Genomic DNA, 21,490 nt, shown 5'->3' with positions numbered 1-21,490 from the left:
TTTAGGTCACTCGAAATATTGATTCGGGTTTTCTTCCCAGTATTTCTCTTTCCGCAAAACGTAACTCGCTAAATTCCAATTCCATGTGTGAGTTAGCCATGCCCTGACATTAGATCAGCCCAGAGGTTGTTTCAGGGTTCGATCTGTGAGTTAGCCCTGCCCTGACTTTAATCAGCCCAGAGGTTGTTTCAGGGTTCAATCTGTGAGTTAGCCGTGCCCTGACTATAATCAGCCCAGAGGTTGTTTCAGGGTTCGATCTGTGAGTTAGTCATGCCCTGACTTTAATCAGCCCAGAGGTTGTTTCAGGGTTCGATCTGTGAGTTAGCCCTGCCCTGACTTTAATCAGCCCAGAGGTTGTTTCAGGGTTCAATCTGTGAGTTAGCCGTGCCCTGACTATAATCAGCCCAGAGGTTGTTTCAGGGTTCGATCTGTGAGTTAGCGGTGCCCTGACTTTAATCAGCCCAGAGGTTGTTTTAGAGTTCGATCTGTGAGTTAGCGGTGCCCTGACTTTGAACACCTCACATGCTATTTCAGGGTATGGAAAACATTTGAAGGTTTGAAGGTTTATCGAAATGTTAGGAAAACAGCATACAAAGTACCATAATATCAGTAATTGTGCATTAACAAGTAATTTCACTATATAAATTGTTTCGCAATATGATTGGTTAATAATATTAGGTAATTTTGAAGATCAGTAATTTCGATATACAGTTGAAATATACAATGAAAGCATTATTGTCTTCTATAACTGACGAACTAAGGTATCACAATGGACACACCTTTTTTCATAAGGTCTTTCATAAGTGATGCGCATATTTTCGTATGAGGTAAAACGTTACAGTAAATTCAAAGCTGTACTTTAGCCCAACACTATCTTATGGTATCCGTAACTATTCACTGCAATATAGGTTTTACACCATCACATAGCGGTGTGCCCATAATAGAGCCTTGGGCTGCCTGTATTTTAGATGCAGAACAATAAAATCCCTTTGCTCTTAGGAATTGAATTCTTTCTCATGTAAAACGATTGCATTGTTCCTGCCATCTAACCGGCATGGCTGCCGTCACGTGATGGTGCAAAACCTCTATTGGTTGAATTATTGAAAGACAATTTTCATACATCGGTTCACTTGTCAAATTGAAAGCTTTCTATAGAAGCTTCAAGGAAGTTCCAAATTTTGCATCCTCGATTGAATGCTTTGTGTTTGACCAGTGAATAACCGATGTTTTTAGAGTGGCGAATGGGACTGCTTTTCAGTATTACGTTGTCGTACCGTGTATGGTTCCCACTCATACGCAAATGCTACTCTATTCATACAAAACTTCGACTCTTACACACGTTTGTCCTATGTTATTTTTCTCGCCTATGCTTGACAAATCTGACCCAAACCAAATTCTGAATTTAGTATCCTTATCCAAAGGCATTGCAGGGACAAAATCAGGGAACACAAGTTCAGGATCCATGTTAGTAACACCAGGTAAGCTATACGCCATTATCCCTATCCTTAAAATAGTGTCAAGTGCAATTAAGTTTGAAGGGGGCGCAACTCTGCCATTTTCTTCTTTATCCTCTGTTATATGAATTTGTAGACTGCTCTTTCCTGCGTTTGTTCCACCCCAATAGCCTCTATCGTTTTTTTGTCCGGTATAAGACAGTCCGTCTCCAGATACATAGATAAGTTTGAAGGCGATCACGTGTCCCTTATGGCATTCAAAGGTAGCGTATTTATCATCCTTCGAGCCAATGCAATCCTCACCGCTCTTGATTATACATTCAGTCCAACCTATCATTTTAAAACACTCAAATATTAATTTTTAGGGTACTCTGTGCGGTGCTTATTTTCGGTATTTTGCTAATGACGGTGTTTTGTCTTCTCTACGGTATTTTCTTATCTCCGGTCTTTTGCCCCCGACTCCGGTACTTTTTCTCATTCTGCGGTAGCATTGCAGCCATAGCAACGGTAACTAAGGGACGTGTTAAGCTACATAGCTGCATGATTCCTTACCTTTTCTGGTCATGCAGTTTCTTCCCGAGTAAGGATAAATACAAGAGCAGTTGTAGTCGTTGATCAAATCAATACATGTTCCATTGTTCTGACAACGGTTGATTGCACAGTCATCGATATCTGACAAAGAAGGTTAACGTCGAACTTCTTATGAGTTGTACCTCTTTGGACGAAATAGGTTCATTTAATGTTCGACGTTTGACCAAATTAAGTTCGATCGATTAAATTTGGATCGATTAAGTCAGATTAGATCAGTCGGGAAGAACGACTGTAGATCGACTCAAACAAGTGATCAAACGTCGGACTTCACACTATCCCATCTAAATGCATAACTTATGTTAATGTAAGATTTGGCCTCTATTAAATCTTTCTTTATCACCACGGATGCATTTTCGCCTTTTCAGAAATTTTTCAGTCATTTGTCTAGAAATAGCTAATATCTATAGTTAGAGATCGATTGGTTTATCTTACTTGTCTCGCATATTGTTCCTGTGAAGCCAGTAACGCATGTGCAGACGTAGCCGTTGACTTGATCTTGACACGAACCTCCATTTTGACAAGGATTAGAAGCACATTCATAGATGTCTGGACGAAATGAAAGAACGATTAGAAAATTACATACGTGACGTCACGTCACGAGAAGAGAATGAGGACCAGGAAAAGTATAGGGTAGAAATAAATGTAAGGAAAAAAATCACAAGAAATTGATATAAATGAGAATAAACATTGAATCAAACCAACAAAAAATCCTATATTTCATTATGATAAAACATTCAACTGGAAAATGAAAAATGCAGTTGTGACTTTCGTTGATTGCGGGCGTTAAGATTTTTGTCTGTTTGTCAGAAAACAAATAATTACAATGTAATATTGAAGATCTATTCCGAAGTGCTCTTTGATTTAGACAAATAATCACTGGAAAATTTCAGACAACGCCATTATAAAATACGTCATAAAGCTCACCTGTTTTACAGTCGGATCCAGTGAAACCTGGAAAGCAGTCGCATTGGTGTGTGTTATCTACGAAGTCAAACCTGCAAATCATGTTCTGACTGCAATTGCAAGAATTCTAAAAGATGAGAAAAAACAACCCCGATAAGGTTTTCTCCAAAGGCCTAACAGCAAATATACCTTTATATGATATATTGAGAATATTATATGGACGCGCGGAGATACGGATTTTATCTTCGAGTGAGATCATATCTAAATTGAACACGAGAAGATAAAATTCGTATCTCCAAGCGGCCATGTAATGTTTTGTTTATTATATAGATATTGATGAAACTTAAATAAAACAAAAGCTCAAAAATTCTTTATTAAAATAGCAAGCCGATTCAACAGCGATATCTTCACGAGTGAAAGATATGGTATCTTCCACTGGTGAAAGATATCAAGTTTTCGACACTAGAGAACGAAAACCTGATATTTCATCAAATCTATATGATAAATTTTAATTCAAAACCGCTCTCCGGTTCGAATCCATAAGATTTTTTGCCTTAGTAGTTACCTATACCTAAGGTAAATACAATCAATGCACTGCATGATTTATTAAAACTTTCTAATATTAATTTTCAAGTTTTCTAGAAGTTTCTTAATTGACTGAAGCACGGTCGACTAAAAAGATGAAAAAAACTGGTGGTACATATAATACTAATAGGTATAAGTCAGTGCTCAGTGAAAGAATTGTAATCAACTGATACTGACAAAGCTTTGCGTCCAAGCACAAAAATAAAGCCTTTTAGTCAAATACTAAATGATTAGTATTCTAGTAAAGATTCTATTAACTTGGTAAGATATTGCTCCCTTCTGTGTAAACAATTAAATCAAAGAATCTTCGAGAAAACTCTTCTCATGTAAATATTTGGCAAAAGACTGTTATATCATCCTCAAAGTAAAATGATTACTTTTGAAAATCGCAAGTGAGTGTAAATGGAATGAGAGAAATAGTGAATTTTTCCGACGCAAACTATATAGACAATATACAATAGACCTCTTCGGCTCTGACGTAATGTTTTCCCATTAATTCAGACCACATTTTATTCCCTAGAGTGTCATGATCATTTCTTTGTTTAAGGTTTGCGCTCGGTTGCACACGTGAGAAGACACATGAACTTGATAGATACAGCTCAAACAAAGAATCTTATTCTCAAGGGAATGACACGTGGTCTGAAATGGGAAAACATTACCCCAAGCCGAAAAGGTCTATTTAATGGGTCCCAACTTTCATGTGATGTTATTGGGACATCAAATTGAGCAGGTGCGGAAAACAGATAAAATTTTTCATATCTAATTTCTAAGATTTAATAGCAATTCTGCCTTTTTTAGCATAGCTTCTTTAACTTGCTGTTAAATGATGAACCGAAAATCAGGAAGTCTGTTCACAGCTTTATCATCGACCACATCTTCTAGTTTCATCCACAAAACTTACTACAACAAACAACTTAACGTCACCATTATCAATAACATCCGCATGACCTTAACAAATATTTTTAGTCACTGAACTAAATCTGCAACAACTACCTCAATAACAAAAACAAAAACAAAAACAAAAACAAAAACAAAAAAAAAAAAACAACTTCAAAATCAGACTTGCAAAAAAGAATCTACATTATATCTTCATTCGACAGCATCATCATCACCATCAACAACCTTACTTCCCACAAACAACTGCATCTAGAACAATTGATTCACAAAACCTCAAAAACACTTCATCGCCATATAAACGACAACTTCCCACAAACAACTGCATCTAGAACAACTGGATTCATAAAGTCTCAAAAACACTTCATCATCATATTAACAACGACTTGCCACGAACAACTGCATTTACAACAACTTGATTCACGAAACCTCAAAAACGCTGGCATCACCATATGAACGACAACTTCCCACAAACAACTGCATTTACGACAACTTGATTCACGAAACCTCAAAATATTTCATCATCATCAACAACATCCGGCACTACTGACAAGTAATGAACAACAGCCTCAAAAACTGACAAACAACTTCGAATTTCATCATCATATAATTGATTATATAACAGCGTCTACGACAACTTGATTCTCCAAAACCTAAAACATTTTCATTATCATAAGCATGTTTTCACAGTATTTTTTGATAGCAACCCAAATTCAAAATAATTCATCGATCTAGTCTAAAAAGATGAAAACATGTACGAATTTTACCTGTGCCCTGACGTAGATTGTATTGGTTCTGTTGACCAGGTCATCAGGATGCATGATGTGGTCTGAGTGACTCAGCTCGCACACGTACCCTTGTCCATCGGCGCCGCTACCAAAATTGTACGAGATACAGCGACTATCCAAGAAACACTTAACTTTACAGTGAGATTCGTCCGTAGCAAAATCACTACTAGAAACGTGGTTTCTTAATGCTTTTCCTTGGATTGTGAGGTCAAATTTCATCACTTTGCCGCATCCTACGACCACTTTAAACCAAAACGAGAAAGCTATTGATATTTTGTTCGTTAAATAAGACTATAATAAATAGTTCGTTAAATAAGACTATAGTAAATAATATAATAAATGATCATAATTGTAAAATTCTACCAACAAGTTGTAGGTGATGGGAAATTTAAAACAGCTAATTTAAAGCTAAAAATTAAGGCTAAAGAGTTATTTTCAAAAACAGAATTCTGGTTTTGAGTTTACCTTCGATTATGAAGACAAGTAAAAATGAAAAGGAATGTCAAGCCTGTACTCACTAGTGAACTGTATCCATAAGGTGAGAAACTGCAAAAGTCTAATGGCAGAAGATTTATCCATAGTGTATAAAAACTAGTTAGAACTGCATGTCCTGAATGAGCAATTAAATGTAAAACCTGATTAAAATCCGGCCAAAACTATTTGTTATTAATGTTCACCATCCCATGAATATTTTTTTTAGTCAATATTTGAAGAACTGTTAATTTGACTGAGCACAACGCTACCGATGTCCACTACAGTTCAAGTCGTCTAGGAAAGCAGGAACGACTTTGTACAGCTGCAATATTGAAAACAAACAAAAGCTCTTCTGTATATGCTAAACTGAATGAAAACCAGTTTGTCATTATTCTGTCAACAATTTCTAGAATTTTCCAAACACTGGCGAATGAAAAGAGACCGGCCAAAACAGCTAAGAAAATGAGAATTTGCCGACTATAAATATTTTCTAATCTTTTGCATTATTTGTTTCCTTCGACATTTCATTATTGAAAGAGGTATTTATAATCAAGGTGATAATTTCTACTGGTCATTTCATTTGGATTCTTAATTCGTAATAAATGATTCGTGAGTCATAGATTGACAAAATAGATTGATGAGTGGGAAACTTTGCCGCATCCTACCACCGCTTTACAGTCCGGTAAACTAAAACCTCAAGCGCGAACACGTAGAGGTCATTAATGTCTCTACCTTTGGATTCTTGATTTCATTATTCGATTCGAACATTCATTATTGGAAACTATTCTTCAAAGCCTGGCATATACGAGAGCCAAGCATATATGCAGCTAAAATGCAAGAGCTACTTTTTGTGCAAGGAATATGTAATATTAATGACTTCTTCTGTTTCCGCTATGAGCAAGAGCATACGAGTTGAATCGATTTTTCAAACTATTATTATTTTTTGAATATTGAAGATTCGTTTCCAATAATGAATGTTCGATTCGAATATGAAATTAAGAATCCAAAAATAGTCTCACGCTTGACGTGGTTTGACTGGAAACCAAAACTAGAAAGCTTTTGATATATTCTTCTTAAAATAAGACTATGATAAATGATCATAATTGTAAAAGAAATGCGATGTAACCAACGATTGCAAGTTGTAGTTGTGTAAATTTAAAACAGCTAATGTTTGGCTTACTTCAGAAAGCCAAGTACCCTTCATAACTGAATAATACCTCTTTTAACGACTAAAGATATTTCCTGATCTTTTCCATCATTTTTCGACATTTCATTATTGAAAGTGGTATTTATCATCAAGTAATAATTTCCATTGGTCATTTCATTTAGATTTTAAATTTGTAATAAATAATTTGTTGAGCCATGGAGGCAATAAAAAAGAATATTGATGAGTGGAAACTGCCACGAAAGGGGGATTATAGATTATCTTAAGACAATTCACTTCGGCACGTTCTCTAAGGTTTGAAATATGTTCTTTTCCAATAGCGCAGCGCAACCGTGACGTCATAAAAACGAAGACAAAGGCGAAATTCGGACAAACAAACTTACAAGTTTACTTTCAGCAGATAATTTTCACAGCCGATCGAAGTTGATCTTAGTTTACATGGGTTATTATCGTAACTTTAAGTAAAAATGATAAAATCGTTTCGTATATTCCTCGTAGCGGTTAAACAGAATGCAATGTTTGTCCGAATCTTTAAGCTATTTTTAGAATCAGTGCGCTGCGCTATTGCTGGTTTTCAATCATTCCCAAGGGAGTGAAATAACAAAAGACACGGCGGCCATGTTGGATGATACAACAAAATAATTCATTGACAATTCTTTTGTTAAATTCATCCAACATGGCGACTATGACGTGATGTGGAAACGAAGAATAGGATTTTCTATCCCAAAATTACAAATGATTATATGTTTTCGTTGATAATTAAGGACAAGAGGCAACAATCATCGCGTGCTACTGAAATAATTTTGTAAACTAAGTCTAAACCGCTTAATGGAGCAAACAACTATTGACGGATTGCAAGCATTCCCAAGAGAGTTAAAAGACAAAAGCATGGCGGCCATTGTGGTGCCGTTAACAATAGATGCTAATGAGAAATCTTTTGTTATGTGGCACCAACATGGCCGCGATGACGTAACGTGCAATCGAAGAATTCACCATTTTCCATACATCGCTTCACTGGTCAAACACGAAGCGCTCAAGCGAGGCGCCAAGGTACTTTCAAAAGATTATTCAAATTTGAACCCTGAAACCTCGACTGAATGCTTTGTGTTTGACCAGCGAACCGATGTATGGAAAATGGTGAATAATCTATATAATCAGGTATACCTATGTAGTTTTTGTTCTATTTCGTTAATCAACTGAAATTTGTAATTCTTGGATAATAAATTTCGATGACGTAAAAGAAACAGTTAGTCTACCCTAATTATTTGAACCTAGTGTGCAATAAGCCCGAAGCGAGATGACGTTTTACCCCCGTCTCTAGACCATAATCCTTTTCATACTGCTTTTGTTCTTTAATTATGACTATTGTTCCTGTATTCTCTAAGGAATCAAAAAGTTTAATATGAAAGAATTTTAAAAACTATTATGGTATAGAGTCGGGGGTAAAATGTCATCTCGCTTCAGGCTTATAGACTTGCACATTATCAACATCTTTATCAATAATGAATGATATGCAAAGTGTAGAAAAAGTGGTGAGAGCGATGATGTTCCTTAAGCTTGTCAATATTGCGCCCATTCGCAGCCTTTCTCATCTGTTTGTAATCCTAACAGCTCAAAATCGTTTACAAATTTATTTCTTTGTTTTTATTTTCTTATTTTCGTTAGTAACTAAAGGAGATTAAGTTAGCATTTTATCTCCAGAGAAAATTTTTTAAAATCTTCTGCCTATTTCGGCAAAACAGTGCAGAGATATACAAAGTCTAACTTTAATTAAAACAGTAAATGGCTTTGCAAAGCCCAACAGTTTTTTTGTTTTGGTATAATTTAAAAAACAGACCTAAAAGTAACAAGCATTTTGAGTGAATAAACAATATAAATCCGTATTGCTAATTCATCAAGGAATCGTAATGACAGAATGACTAAAAAATAGTGAAGCATGACTTTGAAATAAGTTTTTAAAATTTAGTAAATATCATATCAATTTTTTTTTCAATCTCTCTTCAAACCGCGTTTCTCGAAGGCTGCTTCGAGTACACGAACTTTCCCCAAAACAAAAGAACCAGCAAGTGTTTCGTCTTCAGACATCGTATCGCCTATTGTTCTTTCCTGTTGGTTGATTGCTTCTAGACTCCCGCTTTCCTCTTCGTGTTCCAACGGTATTTGCATGCCAGTACGAGACGCACCTGCATTTTGGGTTTCATCTTCCATTTCTGGATCTTCAGCCGTTTGATACATATTCCCCTGCATTCGTTCTAGGCTCTGTCTGTCCCATAGCACTATATCTTCAGTAAATGAATCCATTGAAAAGTCGTCATCACTAGCTGTTTGGTCAATCGGAGCATATCCTAAATAACGACCCGCAAAGTACGAATTTTCTAATCCTTCATCGCTATTCCATGGGTCTGCGGGTAAGAAACCTCCATATTCTTGATGTACCAATTCTTCTGGAAAATCATCCAGAGACAGCGCTTTCTTGTTGTCGTCTCCCAGTTGATCACCTGATTTCGGGTCTCTCATTTTTCGGTATTTTCTCCAAACAATTAAGATTGCAATTCCAAAAACAGAGATGACAAAAGGCAGGGAAGTAAGATAGACTTGAGTATCGGCAAGTTTGTTTGCCCTGCTTTCTAGTTCTAGGGATGGAATAAACAAAAATTAATTATATCGAAACTCTGAACAACCTCTAGGCTGGCTGATCAGGTCGCGGCTATAACTCAATGATCTATTAATTTGGAATTTAGTGTTGGTTACGTTGTGGAGGAATTTTTGGCATTGAGCCAAAAAACATGTGATACGAGACTTATCAGACTTATCATATGCCCCGTATCTGCCCGGGTGCGTGCTCTTAAAAAACCTTCGGGAAAATTGCGTGAGCAGGGCCGTACGGCCCTGCTTGAAGCATGCGACCGTATTTTCTTTCTTTTCTTTTTCTTTTCGTGAGGGTCATATGATAAAATGCTTATTGACTGAGTTAGGTCGGGCCGTACGGGAAAATATTTGGCTCTCACTCATTTGTACGGACCGAGCGCAGTCAATAAGTACATATTACTAGTTTTCGTAGATCATTCTGTCGTTCATATTAATATTTTCGTTTTGTTTGGATTCTACTACGAATTTTAACTTCTTAAATGCATCAAAAATCCATAATTTGATTCGTTATGCTTATTCACCATTTTCCAAATTTGAACCTTGCAACCTCGACTGAATGCTTTGTATTTGACCAGTGAACCGATGTATGGAAAATGGTGAATAGCTAAACGTCGCTGTGTTTTGGGACAATTAACTGTGCAGACACACTAACCGGGAACACTTCAATAAAACTGTTCAAACACATAATAGTAAACTAGATAGAAATTGAACTGATAACAGCGATAGCCAATCAGATTATCTCGTTCTCGCGCTTTTATTACATGCCGATGCGCTATGTGGTTGGCTGGTTAAAAATATTGAACTAAATGTCGCAATATGATTGGTTATTGATTTTATCTAAGTGGTCCCAGTGGAGTATCTGCACAGTAAGTGCATGGTTGTTGTTGTTGCTGTTGTTCAGGCAAGGGAGAAAACTAACTAATGACACTTTTTAACCCTTGGCTTAGTTTAGCTTTTGTTGTGTTGTGTTGTTATTGTTGTTGTTTCTGCTGTTGTTTGCTATCGCATGATACAGTGGTAGGTGTATACACCTATTTCAATATATACGTTGTCATCGCCAAAGGCGATAGGCGATAGGTCATTCCGACATGGAAATGGTTTCCTTGAATACAAAGAACAAAGGCCCATGTTTTTTTAATGAGAATAAGAAGCAGAAACACAAGTCAGTCCATCTATTCTTGGATATCTATATAATGACCTATCTGCATATTGCTTTTCCCTTATCGCCTATTGCCTATCGCCTTATTGAAATAGGTGCATGTATGGGTAGCAAGAACGAATGTTATCGAACCTTGTTGATCACAGTGCCGTCCTTTCCAGCTTCCTTTACAAGAACAGATATAGTTTCCATCAACATTAACGCACGTTCCTTCATTCAAGCACGGGTTAGTTAGACACTCGTCAACATCTAAAAGAAGAAATAATTTTCAACATTTATTTAGTAAGGTCAAGTCATTACTAAATAATACTTTTCCGGTAACAACTTTTGATATCCACAATGAGTTTATAGTTATATAATAGTTATTATATAGTCACCTCTCTACTCACGCTCTGTTTGGTCGAACACTGTGCTGTCAAAATGAACAGAGCTCGGTGCTTATTAAATCCGAGCGTACGCAGCCTTCATCGCAAACTGAATTAGTGTAAGAAAACAGCATTTAAGGTAGCTGACTACTTTTGAACGTTCGATTTGAGCCCATGATGTGTGCGCGCTTAAAAACCGCTGAATGATCTTCAAGATTTTATTGAAGAACTATACACGTTTTGAACTTCAGGAGGGCAATACCCTCAAATTTTGCACGGGACTATATTTTTTTGTTATTTCCTTGAATAATTAGCAATTATTCGTCGAAAGCGAAGTGAATATCGGGGAATATTTACCGAGACGCGAGTCTTCGAGCAGCGAGGTAAATATTCTCCATATTCACTGAGCCTGAGGCGAATAATTGTTTTAGCATATACCAACTTGTATACAAAGTAACTTATTTCTATATACAATAATTCAATAAAAACAAACAAACAGAAACTTTTAGTTTGCGTGACAAATTCTCGCAAAACTTTTAGCAAAACTTTTAGGCCATATATCGTACAATATTCACCTCCAATTAACCAATGAGCGCGCGCGTTCTTAGGAAGTACACAAGTTCGTATATGCTAACAGATAATATCCCATTATTTTTCAAAGTTTAAGACAATTCAGTTTATTAGAACAATGTAAAAAATTGTTTGTTTTGTGCTCAATTTCAGGTTCAAAAAGTTTCGATTTTCAATTTTCGATTTATCATTTACCAAAGTAGTCAGCCACCTTAAAGCTAAAATGCGATTTCCTTTATATGTGAGACAAAATTACTGTATTACTGAAGGAGATACGAAAAAAGCTGTGTTTTTAAAATCATGATTGCATAAATACCTTGATCGCAGTTTTCTCCTTGCCAGCCTTTTACGCATGCGCACGAATAATTTCCAATAGTATTATTGCATACTGCATAGCCTCGACATTGGTTTAGGAAACACTCGTCTATATCTAAAATAAAGCGAAAAATATACAATGATATTTAGCGAAATAAAAGTGAATCTTGAATAATGACGATGTACAGATATGCATTTTAGGTTCGTTCACGGTGTTAATTCTGACATTTATTAGAAGTAGAAAACAGCATTACCTGCAGTGGAACTCCCAGTTTTCGAACTAAAATTTACTTGGTTACGGAAATTTAAATACTAATATCTCGATAACTGCGTACAGCAGCAGGTCGAACTTTGGTCAATTTTGGTTTGAATAACTTCTGATTCATATTTTGAAAAAAAAGGGATAACAATAGCTGTACGGGATTTCTCAATAATATCGTATCAAAAAGAAACCACTGCCATAGTTGAGTACGCAAATCCTTTTTATTCTTGCACTATTGAATCTGGTAATGATCTGGTCAACTAAAATAAGGATTATCTATAGTTAGCCTATTGCTCTGTTTACAATTGTTGTTACTTATGGGAAAATGATTCACAAGGTGAAATACACAACAAAGTAATCAGTTGTGCTACAGATTAAAAGAAATACAATAAGGTTGAGGACTTACCAACGTTGGCGGGTCAGTTAAAACAATTACATAAAGATATTAATCCCGAAAGTTCGTCTTACTTCAAACGAGTGTTACACTATACTGAATTAAAAGGGTAGAACGCTAAGAGATTAAGTTAATCTCTTGTCAATCAAATAATTGCTGAATACGCTGATTACTATGGAAACAGCTACAATAGCCTCTAGTACTACCTTTAGCGCTAGCTGTTCTCATTTAGAACGTAGGATAAGCTCTGGTCATTAAGAAATTACATTAGAGTTTACATCCGGTTACGTTTTACATAAATAAAAATGGTGCAAAAATGAATAAGACATCTAGATATGTTATATAAGTAATAATAATATGTTATATCAATAATACCAATATTTACCTTGATCGCAATTTTCCCCTTGCCAGCCAACTGCGCATGCGCAGGAGTAGTTTCCAATGGCATTAGTACACGCTGTATGTACACCAGTGCATTGAATCAATTGACACTCATCCACATCTAGTAAAACAGGGTGAAATTTTCAATTGTTCATAAACCTGTTTATACAAACAGCAAATAACTGTCTTACACCTGCTACTTAATCCGCAGCAAAAACTGAATATTCTAGTATATAAGCTACTCTTTTCTAAATACTTTTTAAATACTATTCTTTTTTAAATCACTCGCCTTGGTCACACTTTTCTCCTTGCCAGCCTTCTACACATGCGCATGAGTAGCTTCCAAGGGTATTATTACACACTGTATGTACACCAATGCATTGATTCAAGTGACACTCATCCACATCTAGAAAACAAAGGGAAATATTCAATTTCAAGCCTTTTGATTATAACATCAAATAGATGTTTCGCACCTGCCACCTTAATCAAAATAACTAGATTAATTTTTTTAGTCTTGCAGGAAAAAAAAAGGATATTGTAATATGTTAGCTACACTTTTACAAATACTATATCTCACCTTGGTCACAGTTTTTTCCATGCCAGCCTTGTACGCATGCGCAGGAGTAGTTTCCAAGGGTATTGGTACACACTATATGTACCCCACTACATGGTTTTAAGAGACACTCATTCACATCTAGAAAACAAAGCCATACGACAGGAGTCCATCATTTGAAGGATCATCGGAAATAATATGTTTAAAAGTAGTTAAAAATTAAAGACCGCAGAAGGAAGGAATATTTGTAGGCTAAGCCCCCAGTTTAAACCGACTGATTTGATAAACCTTACCTTAGAATTCTGTTTGGTTAAATTTGATATCCTTAGTGATCAATGATGGGCTTTCCTTCTTTCCCATCCGCTACTAAGCCCTGCCATTCAACTTTGGTTCTTATTCTTTTTTTCTTTTTTGCATCTGTGATAAAAGTGCCCCTCAAATTTCAAAGTGCAAATGAACCAAATCGAAATGCTTTATGGGTTGTAAGAAACCAGTACTGTCATAGATCAGATATGATATCGATATTCTTTGATCAGATATGTTATTTGAATGCTAATATTTAATTACCTTGATCGCATTGTTCTCCTTGCCAGCCTTCTACGCATGCGCAGGAGTAGTTTCCAAGGGTATTGTTACACACTGTATGTACACCACTACATGGCATTAAGAGACACTCATCCACATCTGGAAAACAAAGCCATGCGACAGGAGTCCATCATTTGAAGTATAGACATCAATGTGATGATAAAAACAGTTTATTATGTTGTCGTGATATAATTCTGGGCCCAATAAATTGAAGACCGCAGAACGAATGAACGAGTAAACTAAGCCCCAGTTTAAATTCACTGATATGATTAGCCTTTAGAAATTTTGTTGAAACTGAAAACTGCCATTCAACTTGGGCCCTAAGTTTTTTTTCTTCTTTTTTTGCACCTGAGATAAAAGGGCCCCTAAAATTTGATGCAAATGAACCAATGCGAAATACTTTATAAGGGTTGTAAGAAACCAGTACTGTCATAGATCAGATACGACATTCTTTGATCAGATTATGTTACTTGAATAATAAGGCCCCGTCCACACTATGCCGGATAAATTTGAATCCGAATTTTTATTTATTCGGTTAGGCTTACCGTCCACACTAGTCCGGGCGAATCCGGAACAATTCTTCACCGAAAACGAATTTTTTCGAATACGGTGTCCAGAGTGGAACAGTTTGAAAACGTCGGCTAGCCGTATTAGTGTGGATGCAGAACATTTCGTATCCGAAATTTTTCGAATACGATGACGTAATGATTGCCATGGCAACATGGCGGGAAGGCTAAAAATTTACCGCGGGCTCAATTTCAGCTTCGATACACATGCTCAGATGTGCAATCAAGCGTTTTTGCCGCCTCTGATCGGACTAGTGTGGACGCGAGACATTTTATCCGTTTTCATGTGTGGACGAAAAACTTTTTTTTCGGTTTCGTTGTGAAAGTTGCGGATTCAAATTTATCCGGCTTAGTGTGGACTGGGCATATTTACCTTGATCACATTTTTGTCCTTGCCAGCCAACTGCGCATGCGCAGGAGTAGCTTCCAATGCTATTATTACACGCTGTATGTACGCCAGTGCATTGGTTCAAGTGACACTCATCCACATCTGGAAAACAAACTGACATTTTCAATTTCAAACCTGTTGATAATTACAATAAAAAACTGCATCTGCTACTTTAATCAAAATGACTAGATTAACGTTTTTTTAGTTGTGCAGCAAAAATAGGATATTGTAATATATTAGCTACTTTTCTAAATACTTTTTAAATTCTTTTTTTTTTTTATCACTCACCTTGGTCACACTTTTCTCCTTGCCAGCCTTCTACGCATGCGCATGAGTAGCTTCCAAGGGTATTAGTACACACTGTATGTACACCAGTGCATTGATTCAAGTGACACTCATCCACATCTAGAAAGCAAAGTCATGCGACAGGAGTCCATTATTTGAAGGTTTTTCATTTCCTACACTTTTTGGGATTGGGAAAAGCATGATATGACTCCCCTTGATTCTAAGGATAGTGCCTACTACAGTCCACGCGCACGTATACTGCGCATCTACATCGAAGAATTCCAAATTTATTACTCGAAGGTGCACTAAACAATGCGTTTATTTACAACAAGATATTAAGCAAAAAAGGACTTCGGTAATCAAGGCTTGTTAAAAAGATAATTTGCTAAGATTCAAGTGTTACTGACAAAGAATCAAAAGTTTTCTTAGGGCACATGTTTTGAAAAAATGGCAGATTCACAGTTCTCGCTACCAAAACCAAATCCTTTTCAATAATAAAGCTTATTACCATTTCTCTAGAATTAACCCATAATACTTAAACAAGGAACACATATCAAATTGAACAAAAAACCATTTATTAATATCTAGGTGTGTAATTAAAAAGTTTTAAAATCTTTCTTTTACTTTGGAGTTTTCAAACTAAGAGAATCATGATTTTATTACATTTATATGTTTTATAATGTTACCAAATGGTCTAAAGGTGATCAGTGAAGTTAAGCATTTTAAGAACAGAACTACACTTTTGAGTTTAACATTATTTGAGTTTAACATTTATAGCTCACGCTAATTAGTCTTACATCCACTGATGATGGCAGAGGTCACTGCCGAAACATGTATGTTAAACTCAAAAGTGTAGTTCTGTTCTTAAAATATATTTTATACATTTATATTTCAGAAATTCTTATCTTCTATGAAGTAGAAAAGTCATAATAACTTCAATTCAAATCCAATAGTCTTCCTGGATTTATAATGCTCGAAAATGTGGAGTTTTTATTTGTGTTTTTCGCTTGCATGGCAGGGAAGCAGTGATGCTTTCGCTTGACGTGCGAGTGCACCGAAAACAGCCTTTGTCACGCCGTTTTGTATGCTTTGTAACGCTTGTCACGCACTCGGTATCAGATTTATCCCTAATAATCTTCTTTAAAAATTCGAAATTTACAACAAAAAGTACTTTGTTCTAAAAAGAATACGGACACAACCGAAAACGATTTTTTTCGATTACGGTCTCCAGAGTGGAACAATTTTAAAACGCCGGCTAGCGGCGTATTAGTGTGGGCGGAAAACTTTTTTTTCGGTTTCGGTTTGAAAATTCGGATTCAAATTTATCCGGCATAGTGTGGACGGGGCCTTATTCCCAAGTCTCCCAATTTGACGTTTCTAATCATTCTGAACGTCGGCTACTGACGGGTTTCTTATTTTTGACTTTGAGGGGCACTTACATTATATAAATCACAGTACACTAGCTTGTCTTTATCCTTCGTTGTACATGAAAACTATTGGGTTAATGCAAAATGCCCCTCAAATTTGATGGAAATGAGCCAAGATGAAATACTTTATGGGTTGTAAGAAAACCGGTACGGTCATAGATCAGATATGATATTCTTTGCATACCAAATTTAAACTATTCATTAACATATCCCATTATACTTATATCTATATTTATTGTTCAAAACAATTTAGTTTAAAGCTTAAGATCTCCGATCTTGTGTAAATATAGTTAGCTATAATCTTGGTCATAAAAAGTTAACCTTACAATGGGTGGTTGTCGACTCGAAAGTTTTAACTACTTCGACAACCACACACCATAAATTAGCTCTTTCTCTTATAATTAATTTAGTTTCAACTTTCTTTTCATTATTCATTAATATTACTCCTGTGAATACTTGTATATATTTATGTGTGTGTGAATCAATAAAATGTTCAAATGTTCAAATGATATTCTTTGATCAGATATGATATTTGAATACTGATATTTACCTTGATCGCATTGTTTTCCTTGCCAGCCTTCTACACATGCGCAGGAGTAGCCTCCAATGGTATTAGCACACGCTGCATGTACACCACTACATGGCTTTAAGAGACACTCATCCACATCTGGAAAACAAATACATGCAAGAGCAAAAGTTAAAAAGAGGTAAAATTTATAAAGCTTAAAATACTTAACAAGCCTTGTGGAATTTTTCAACTTCTTTTTAGAAACATTTCAGGTTGAATTCTAAAAATTCGCTCGGTTGAAGTCTATATGTATAAGGGTTAGCTAATATATTCTCTTTATTACACGGTTCTTGAAAATTTCATTGCGTAAAGCTCATTTGTAGAAATGAATACGCTATACTGTATTTTCACATCTGAAAGAAAGCGATACGTCCAATCAGAATCATGGCGTACAGCTTTTCTCAGATGTGAAAGTATAACCAATCAGCAACAACTTAAAATAAGAGTTGTGTGCATCTTTAGCACCTTAAATAGCTTTCCAGATTCCGAGTTAAAAAAATGGCTGAAGCGAGGAAAGGCTCCTCTAGATTTGTCTCCGCTGATGGTTCTTTAGAAGAATTTATAAATCACCAAGATAACAAAAAATACACTTAGCAAGACAAAGATGTCTCATTGCTGAAAAAATAATAAGAACGTAATAATATGTTTAAATTACTGGAGCAGCCTGTCGGAACGACAACAGAGAAGTATCTCGGATATTCTAAGCTACCCTGGGCCATATTTCGAGTTATCAAGCAAGTATTTCTATCCTTTGACTCTTAAGGTAACTAAAACAGTCCAAGAGTCAACATTACAGCAGCCCTTAACTTTTTTTCAAGGTGCATTAATTCAAGAAGGAACACTTAACATCTATGTCAATTCCTTGAACCAAATTCCGACTTTTCATTGTTAACTGATTCTCCAACAAGAAACCTCGTCGTTGCTTTGTCATTGAATCGCACAACAACTGAATCAGAATGAATAATGTACTATTCACTAAGTTGTTATTGTTTTTACGACTTTTGCTAGAGTTTTAGATGCTTTAGTGTTTAGAAAATCCTAAACGTTATTTTATCCTAGACTTTATTTGAGAGAGTTGATGTACATTGACGTTTTCTATGAATATTCAATAATTCACTATTATTAATTTGCATCAATGTTAAAAATATTTCATCAATATTCTCATGATACGTGTAATAAACTGATTATGAGATGGAAAGTGCTTTGTACGGGATTATTCACTCGTCATTTATATCGTAGAACTCACTCGCTCATTCGTTCTACGATGCAAACTACTCGTGAATAAAATCCCGTACTTCGCACTGTCCATTAAATAATCTCTATATATTATATCTATATAGAGAATACTAATGAATTACTTAGAGAATATTAATGAATAACCCCCTATTGGCTGTGCTTCAAGGCCCCCACTACTTGACGCCTTACGTGTCCGCAAATTTTTGTATCCGTATCCGGAAATTTTACGGAAACGGATACGTGTGGACGGTGAAAACGATTCGAATAATTTGCGGATACAAAAATTTCCGGATACGTGTGGACGGGGCCTTAGGGGATATAGAGCCCTGAATAAAATGTAGATTACTGAACACGGATTGGTCGAGTGGGTGATCATTTTTTTAAAATATATTATAGACGTTTTATTCCACTCGTAAGAATCATTAATTACTGATTAACAATTGTTGATGTTTTGTTTTTTGACGGAATCTTTTTTGAAATAAATGTGATCATTTTTTAAGTTATATATATATATATATATGTATATAATTACAAATTATTACATTACAAAGATACCTTGACATGTGATATTAAGTCCTTTGTTAAATATAACATCTCCAGTTGAGCTCTGAAAGCCATCATTACACTTGCATCCATAATCCAAAAGAACTGGATTGGTACATTCAGAGTTTTCAGGACAGTCGTTCTGCATGCCAGAGCATGGGCCGCCTTAGGAAAAGGGGGAAAATAATGTTGATTGAATACAAGGTACTTAATGCTGTAAAGCTTCAAACGTGCAAGTGTATGCAAGTGATACACTGGCAATTGATTCTGGGATATTTTGTAAGGTCTGTGCACTGGAGTTTATCTGAATTCTTAATAGTTATGCTTGCCTAAATTTCTTTACTTTTTTTTTTTTTTTTTTGCACGTCTTTGCATTCAGTGGCTTTCCTGACAATTTCTGCCTTTATTTGCATATACTGATTTTTTGTAATTGTAGCCTTTATGGCTTCCAAAAAAAAAAAAAAAAAAAAAAAAAACGGTAAAAACAAGTTGAACAGTTCGCTTCATGGCTTCCATCACGTGATGGTGCAAAACTTCCTACCTCTCAAACGTAGTTCATGATTGTCAAAAACCAACTTGTTCGGCGGTTCATGTCGTAAGTCTAAATGAAAAAGTGCAATTTTAGCTTTTTTTTATTTGTAAAAATAGACAATCAGCCTAATGCACTTGTACATTGAAAGCGCCAACCCCACAAAATCCGGGATAGGACGGGGAATTTGAAATTCATGTAGAGTTAAGATTTAGCACTATCCTCCGGTATCCGGGGAAACAGTTTCTGTTAATTTTATAAAAGTTGTCGCTGTTAAAACTGTTAAAACTGTTAAACTTTCGAAGCGTTAAATGCGCGTTAAAGCCCTGGTCTCGCCGCGTCAATTCCCCACCCTTTCTTAGGGATCGTGGGGCGGAAGTTTTATTTGACTAGCAGATAATAGAAATACAACAACTTTCAGCGACTTACTTCTATACCCAAATAGTTCAAAGTCCATACAAATTTGATTTGGATGCGTCACATCTATCCGAATGGTTTGTACTGTACGGTGATTGCGGATCTGATGGTACACGAAATCCTCGGTGGGTTTACGATAATCCTTAAAGTTTAGTAGTTAAATGTTAGTAGTACAAAAAAAAACATTTGGAACCTCATGGAGTCTCTCCCTTGATTCCAATTTTTACAAGCTAAATTAAAATTCGATATGTAAATAAACTGTGCCCTGACGTAGATCAGGCGAGGAGGTGCTTCACGGTACCCATAAACCATGAACGAAGCACGGGTGGCGTAGCGGTGTGCCTCTGACCAATGCGACCCGGGTTCGAGTCCCACCGTGTTCGGTGTCGTATGTGAGTAGAGTAGTTTGTTGGTTCTCTCCTGTGCTTCGAGGGTTTTCCGGGTTTTCCGGCTTTCCTCCCTCCGCAAAAATCAACTTCTAAATTCCAATTGGAATTACAGTGGATGAAGAGCCACTCTGTGGAAATGCCACTGCTAAATCCTATTTATTATTAATTTTTGTTATTATTTATTATTATGAAGGTTTTTCCCTTAAAATACTTTTTTAACAACTTACTGCGTAGTGTGTTCCATCAATGGTCAAAGAAAAAACTGCTGGAAAGGTATCTCCGGAAATTCCTTTTACGCCGAATCCGCAAAATAGAAAAGGCGATGGCATTTCAAGTTGAATCCAATCAGTGGTTTCGTGCTTCGAATAATACTGTAACAAATTCTTAAAATTGCGACTGCACCAAACATGATCTCTATTCATTCTATCAAGGCTTTCAAGCATCTTAAAATCAACACTTGAAAAGCTAAATTTATCAAAGCGGTGGTATACAGCATCGTTCAGGATTCCCAAAGGAGGGGGCCTTTCAGCTCCGTCACAACCTGAAATAAAAAAAACACGCATACACAAATTCATAATTTTCTTAATGTTAAACTTCGTCGGAGGGTATTTAGCAATTAGTCCTCGAACCCGAATAGGCTATGAGTCAATAGTCCATGAGACTCGTACTTGGAGTTTAAGCTTATATGTTCAGATTATATGGACTATTGGACTATTGACTCATATGTTCAGATAGGCGAGTTCGCAAAGATGAATGAAAACCGGTGCCGCCGGTTGACCGTCGATTTGTTCAGTAAAGTTTTTAGTGTCATTCTTTGTTTTCAATGCTATAATATTAGCTAGTAGGTTTATGCTAGAACAATTAGACTACCCGTTCTCGTTTTCTATGATTCAAATTCTTGCTATGGTGCTATGGTCACGGGAGCTCCGCTATTACTCCGCTATTATTCCGCCATTATTGCAAGCATAATGTTTTGGGTCTTTCTAGACACAAAAGTGGTTTTTGGTATTTGATAGAAACCAGACAAATTATTACTTACTTGGTGGATTAACTTC

At 36.0% G+C, this 21,490-nt stretch overlaps 3 protein-coding genes and 2 long non-coding RNA genes across 5 annotated transcripts in view; 1 reads left to right on the top strand and 4 right to left on the bottom strand.

Moving 5' to 3' along the window:
• Positions 1-307: 307 nt before the first annotated feature.
• Positions 308-6,553, bottom strand: LOC116291560 (uncharacterized). The gene is made up of 7 exons (XM_031698736.2): positions 6,422-6,553; positions 5,734-5,825; positions 5,195-5,457; positions 2,970-3,075; positions 2,478-2,591; positions 2,007-2,126; positions 308-1,784 (listed from the first exon to the last, which is right to left on the bottom strand). The coding sequence occupies exons 2-7, from the start codon at positions 5,792-5,794 to the stop codon at positions 1,309-1,311; spliced, it is 1,140 nt and encodes a 379-aa protein (XP_031554596.1). The 5' UTR covers positions 5,795-5,825; positions 6,422-6,553; the 3' UTR covers positions 308-1,308.
• Positions 6,554-8,691: 2,138 nt separating this feature from the next.
• LOC116291556 (uncharacterized) lies at positions 8,692-12,751 on the bottom strand. The gene is made up of 4 exons (XM_089040696.1): positions 12,581-12,751; positions 11,914-12,434; positions 10,795-10,911; positions 8,692-9,487 (listed from the first exon to the last, which is right to left on the bottom strand). Exon 4 carries the CDS (start codon positions 9,369-9,371, stop codon positions 8,844-8,846), a length of 528 nt encoding a protein of 175 aa, XP_088896822.1. The 5' UTR covers positions 9,372-9,487; positions 10,795-10,911; positions 11,914-12,434; positions 12,581-12,751; the 3' UTR covers positions 8,692-8,843.
• A 2,346-nt stretch (positions 12,752-15,097) lies between these two features.
• On the bottom strand, positions 15,098-17,425 carry LOC116291555 (uncharacterized). Its single transcript, XR_016118729.1, has 3 exons — positions 17,304-17,425; positions 15,330-15,446; positions 15,098-15,143 (listed from the first exon to the last, which is right to left on the bottom strand). It is a non-coding gene; the product is annotated as an uncharacterized LOC116291555 (long non-coding RNA).
• Positions 17,326-21,490, top strand: part of LOC148905244 (uncharacterized) — a 30,017-nt gene continuing 25,852 nt past the window's right edge. Inside the window, exon 1 of the long non-coding RNA XR_016118728.1 lies at positions 17,326-17,460. This is a non-coding gene — a long non-coding RNA (uncharacterized LOC148905244). The remainder of the gene's footprint in view (positions 17,461-21,490) is intronic.
• On the bottom strand, positions 18,176-20,120 carry LOC116291562 (uncharacterized). The gene is made up of 4 exons (XM_089023956.1): positions 20,059-20,120; positions 19,642-19,701; positions 19,113-19,265; positions 18,176-18,267 (listed from the first exon to the last, which is right to left on the bottom strand). Exons 1-4 carry the CDS (start codon positions 20,084-20,086, stop codon positions 18,176-18,178), a joined length of 333 nt encoding a protein of 110 aa, XP_088880082.1. The 5' UTR covers positions 20,087-20,120.

The sequence above is a fragment of the Actinia tenebrosa genome, unplaced genomic scaffold (assembly GCF_029948245.1).
Source record: "Actinia tenebrosa isolate PJP-AT-01 unplaced genomic scaffold, QUT_ActTen_1.0 PGA_scaffold8__29_contigs__length_14323225, whole genome shotgun sequence".
In the NCBI taxonomy this organism is placed as follows: Eukaryota; Metazoa; Cnidaria; class Anthozoa; order Actiniaria; family Actiniidae; genus Actinia; species Actinia tenebrosa.
The sequence above is the reverse complement of the archived record's forward strand: the minus strand, read 5'-3'. Positions and strand labels throughout refer to the sequence as shown.

Bases quoted from the DNA above. Each gene is read 5' to 3' on its own strand.
- LOC116291560 (XM_031698736.2), bottom strand. From the start codon at position 5,794: ATGGATAAATCTTCTGCCATTAGACTTTTGCAGTTTCTCACCTTATGG. The intron at 3,076-5,194 runs GTAAAATTCGTA...CTCATCTTTTAG, and splicing joins CAATCTACGTCAGGGCACAG to AATTCTTGCAATTGCAGTCA. The intron at 2,127-2,477 runs GTAAGATAAACC...CTTCTTTGTCAG, and splicing joins AGGAACAATATGCGAGACAA to ATATCGATGACTGTGCAATC.
- LOC116291556 (XM_089040696.1), bottom strand. From the start codon at position 9,371: ATGAGAGACCCGAAATCAGGTGATCAACTGGGAGACGACAACAAGAAA.
- LOC116291562 (XM_089023956.1), bottom strand. From the start codon at position 20,086: ATGGACTTTGAACTATTTGGGTATAGAA. The intron at 19,702-20,058 runs GTAAGTCGCTGA...TTTTTCATTTAG, and splicing joins TGAACTATTTGGGTATAGAA to ACTTACGACATGAACCGCCG. The intron at 19,266-19,641 runs GTAGGAAGTTTT...CCTTTTCCTAAG, and splicing joins TCATGAACTACGTTTGAGAG to GCGGCCCATGCTCTGGCATG.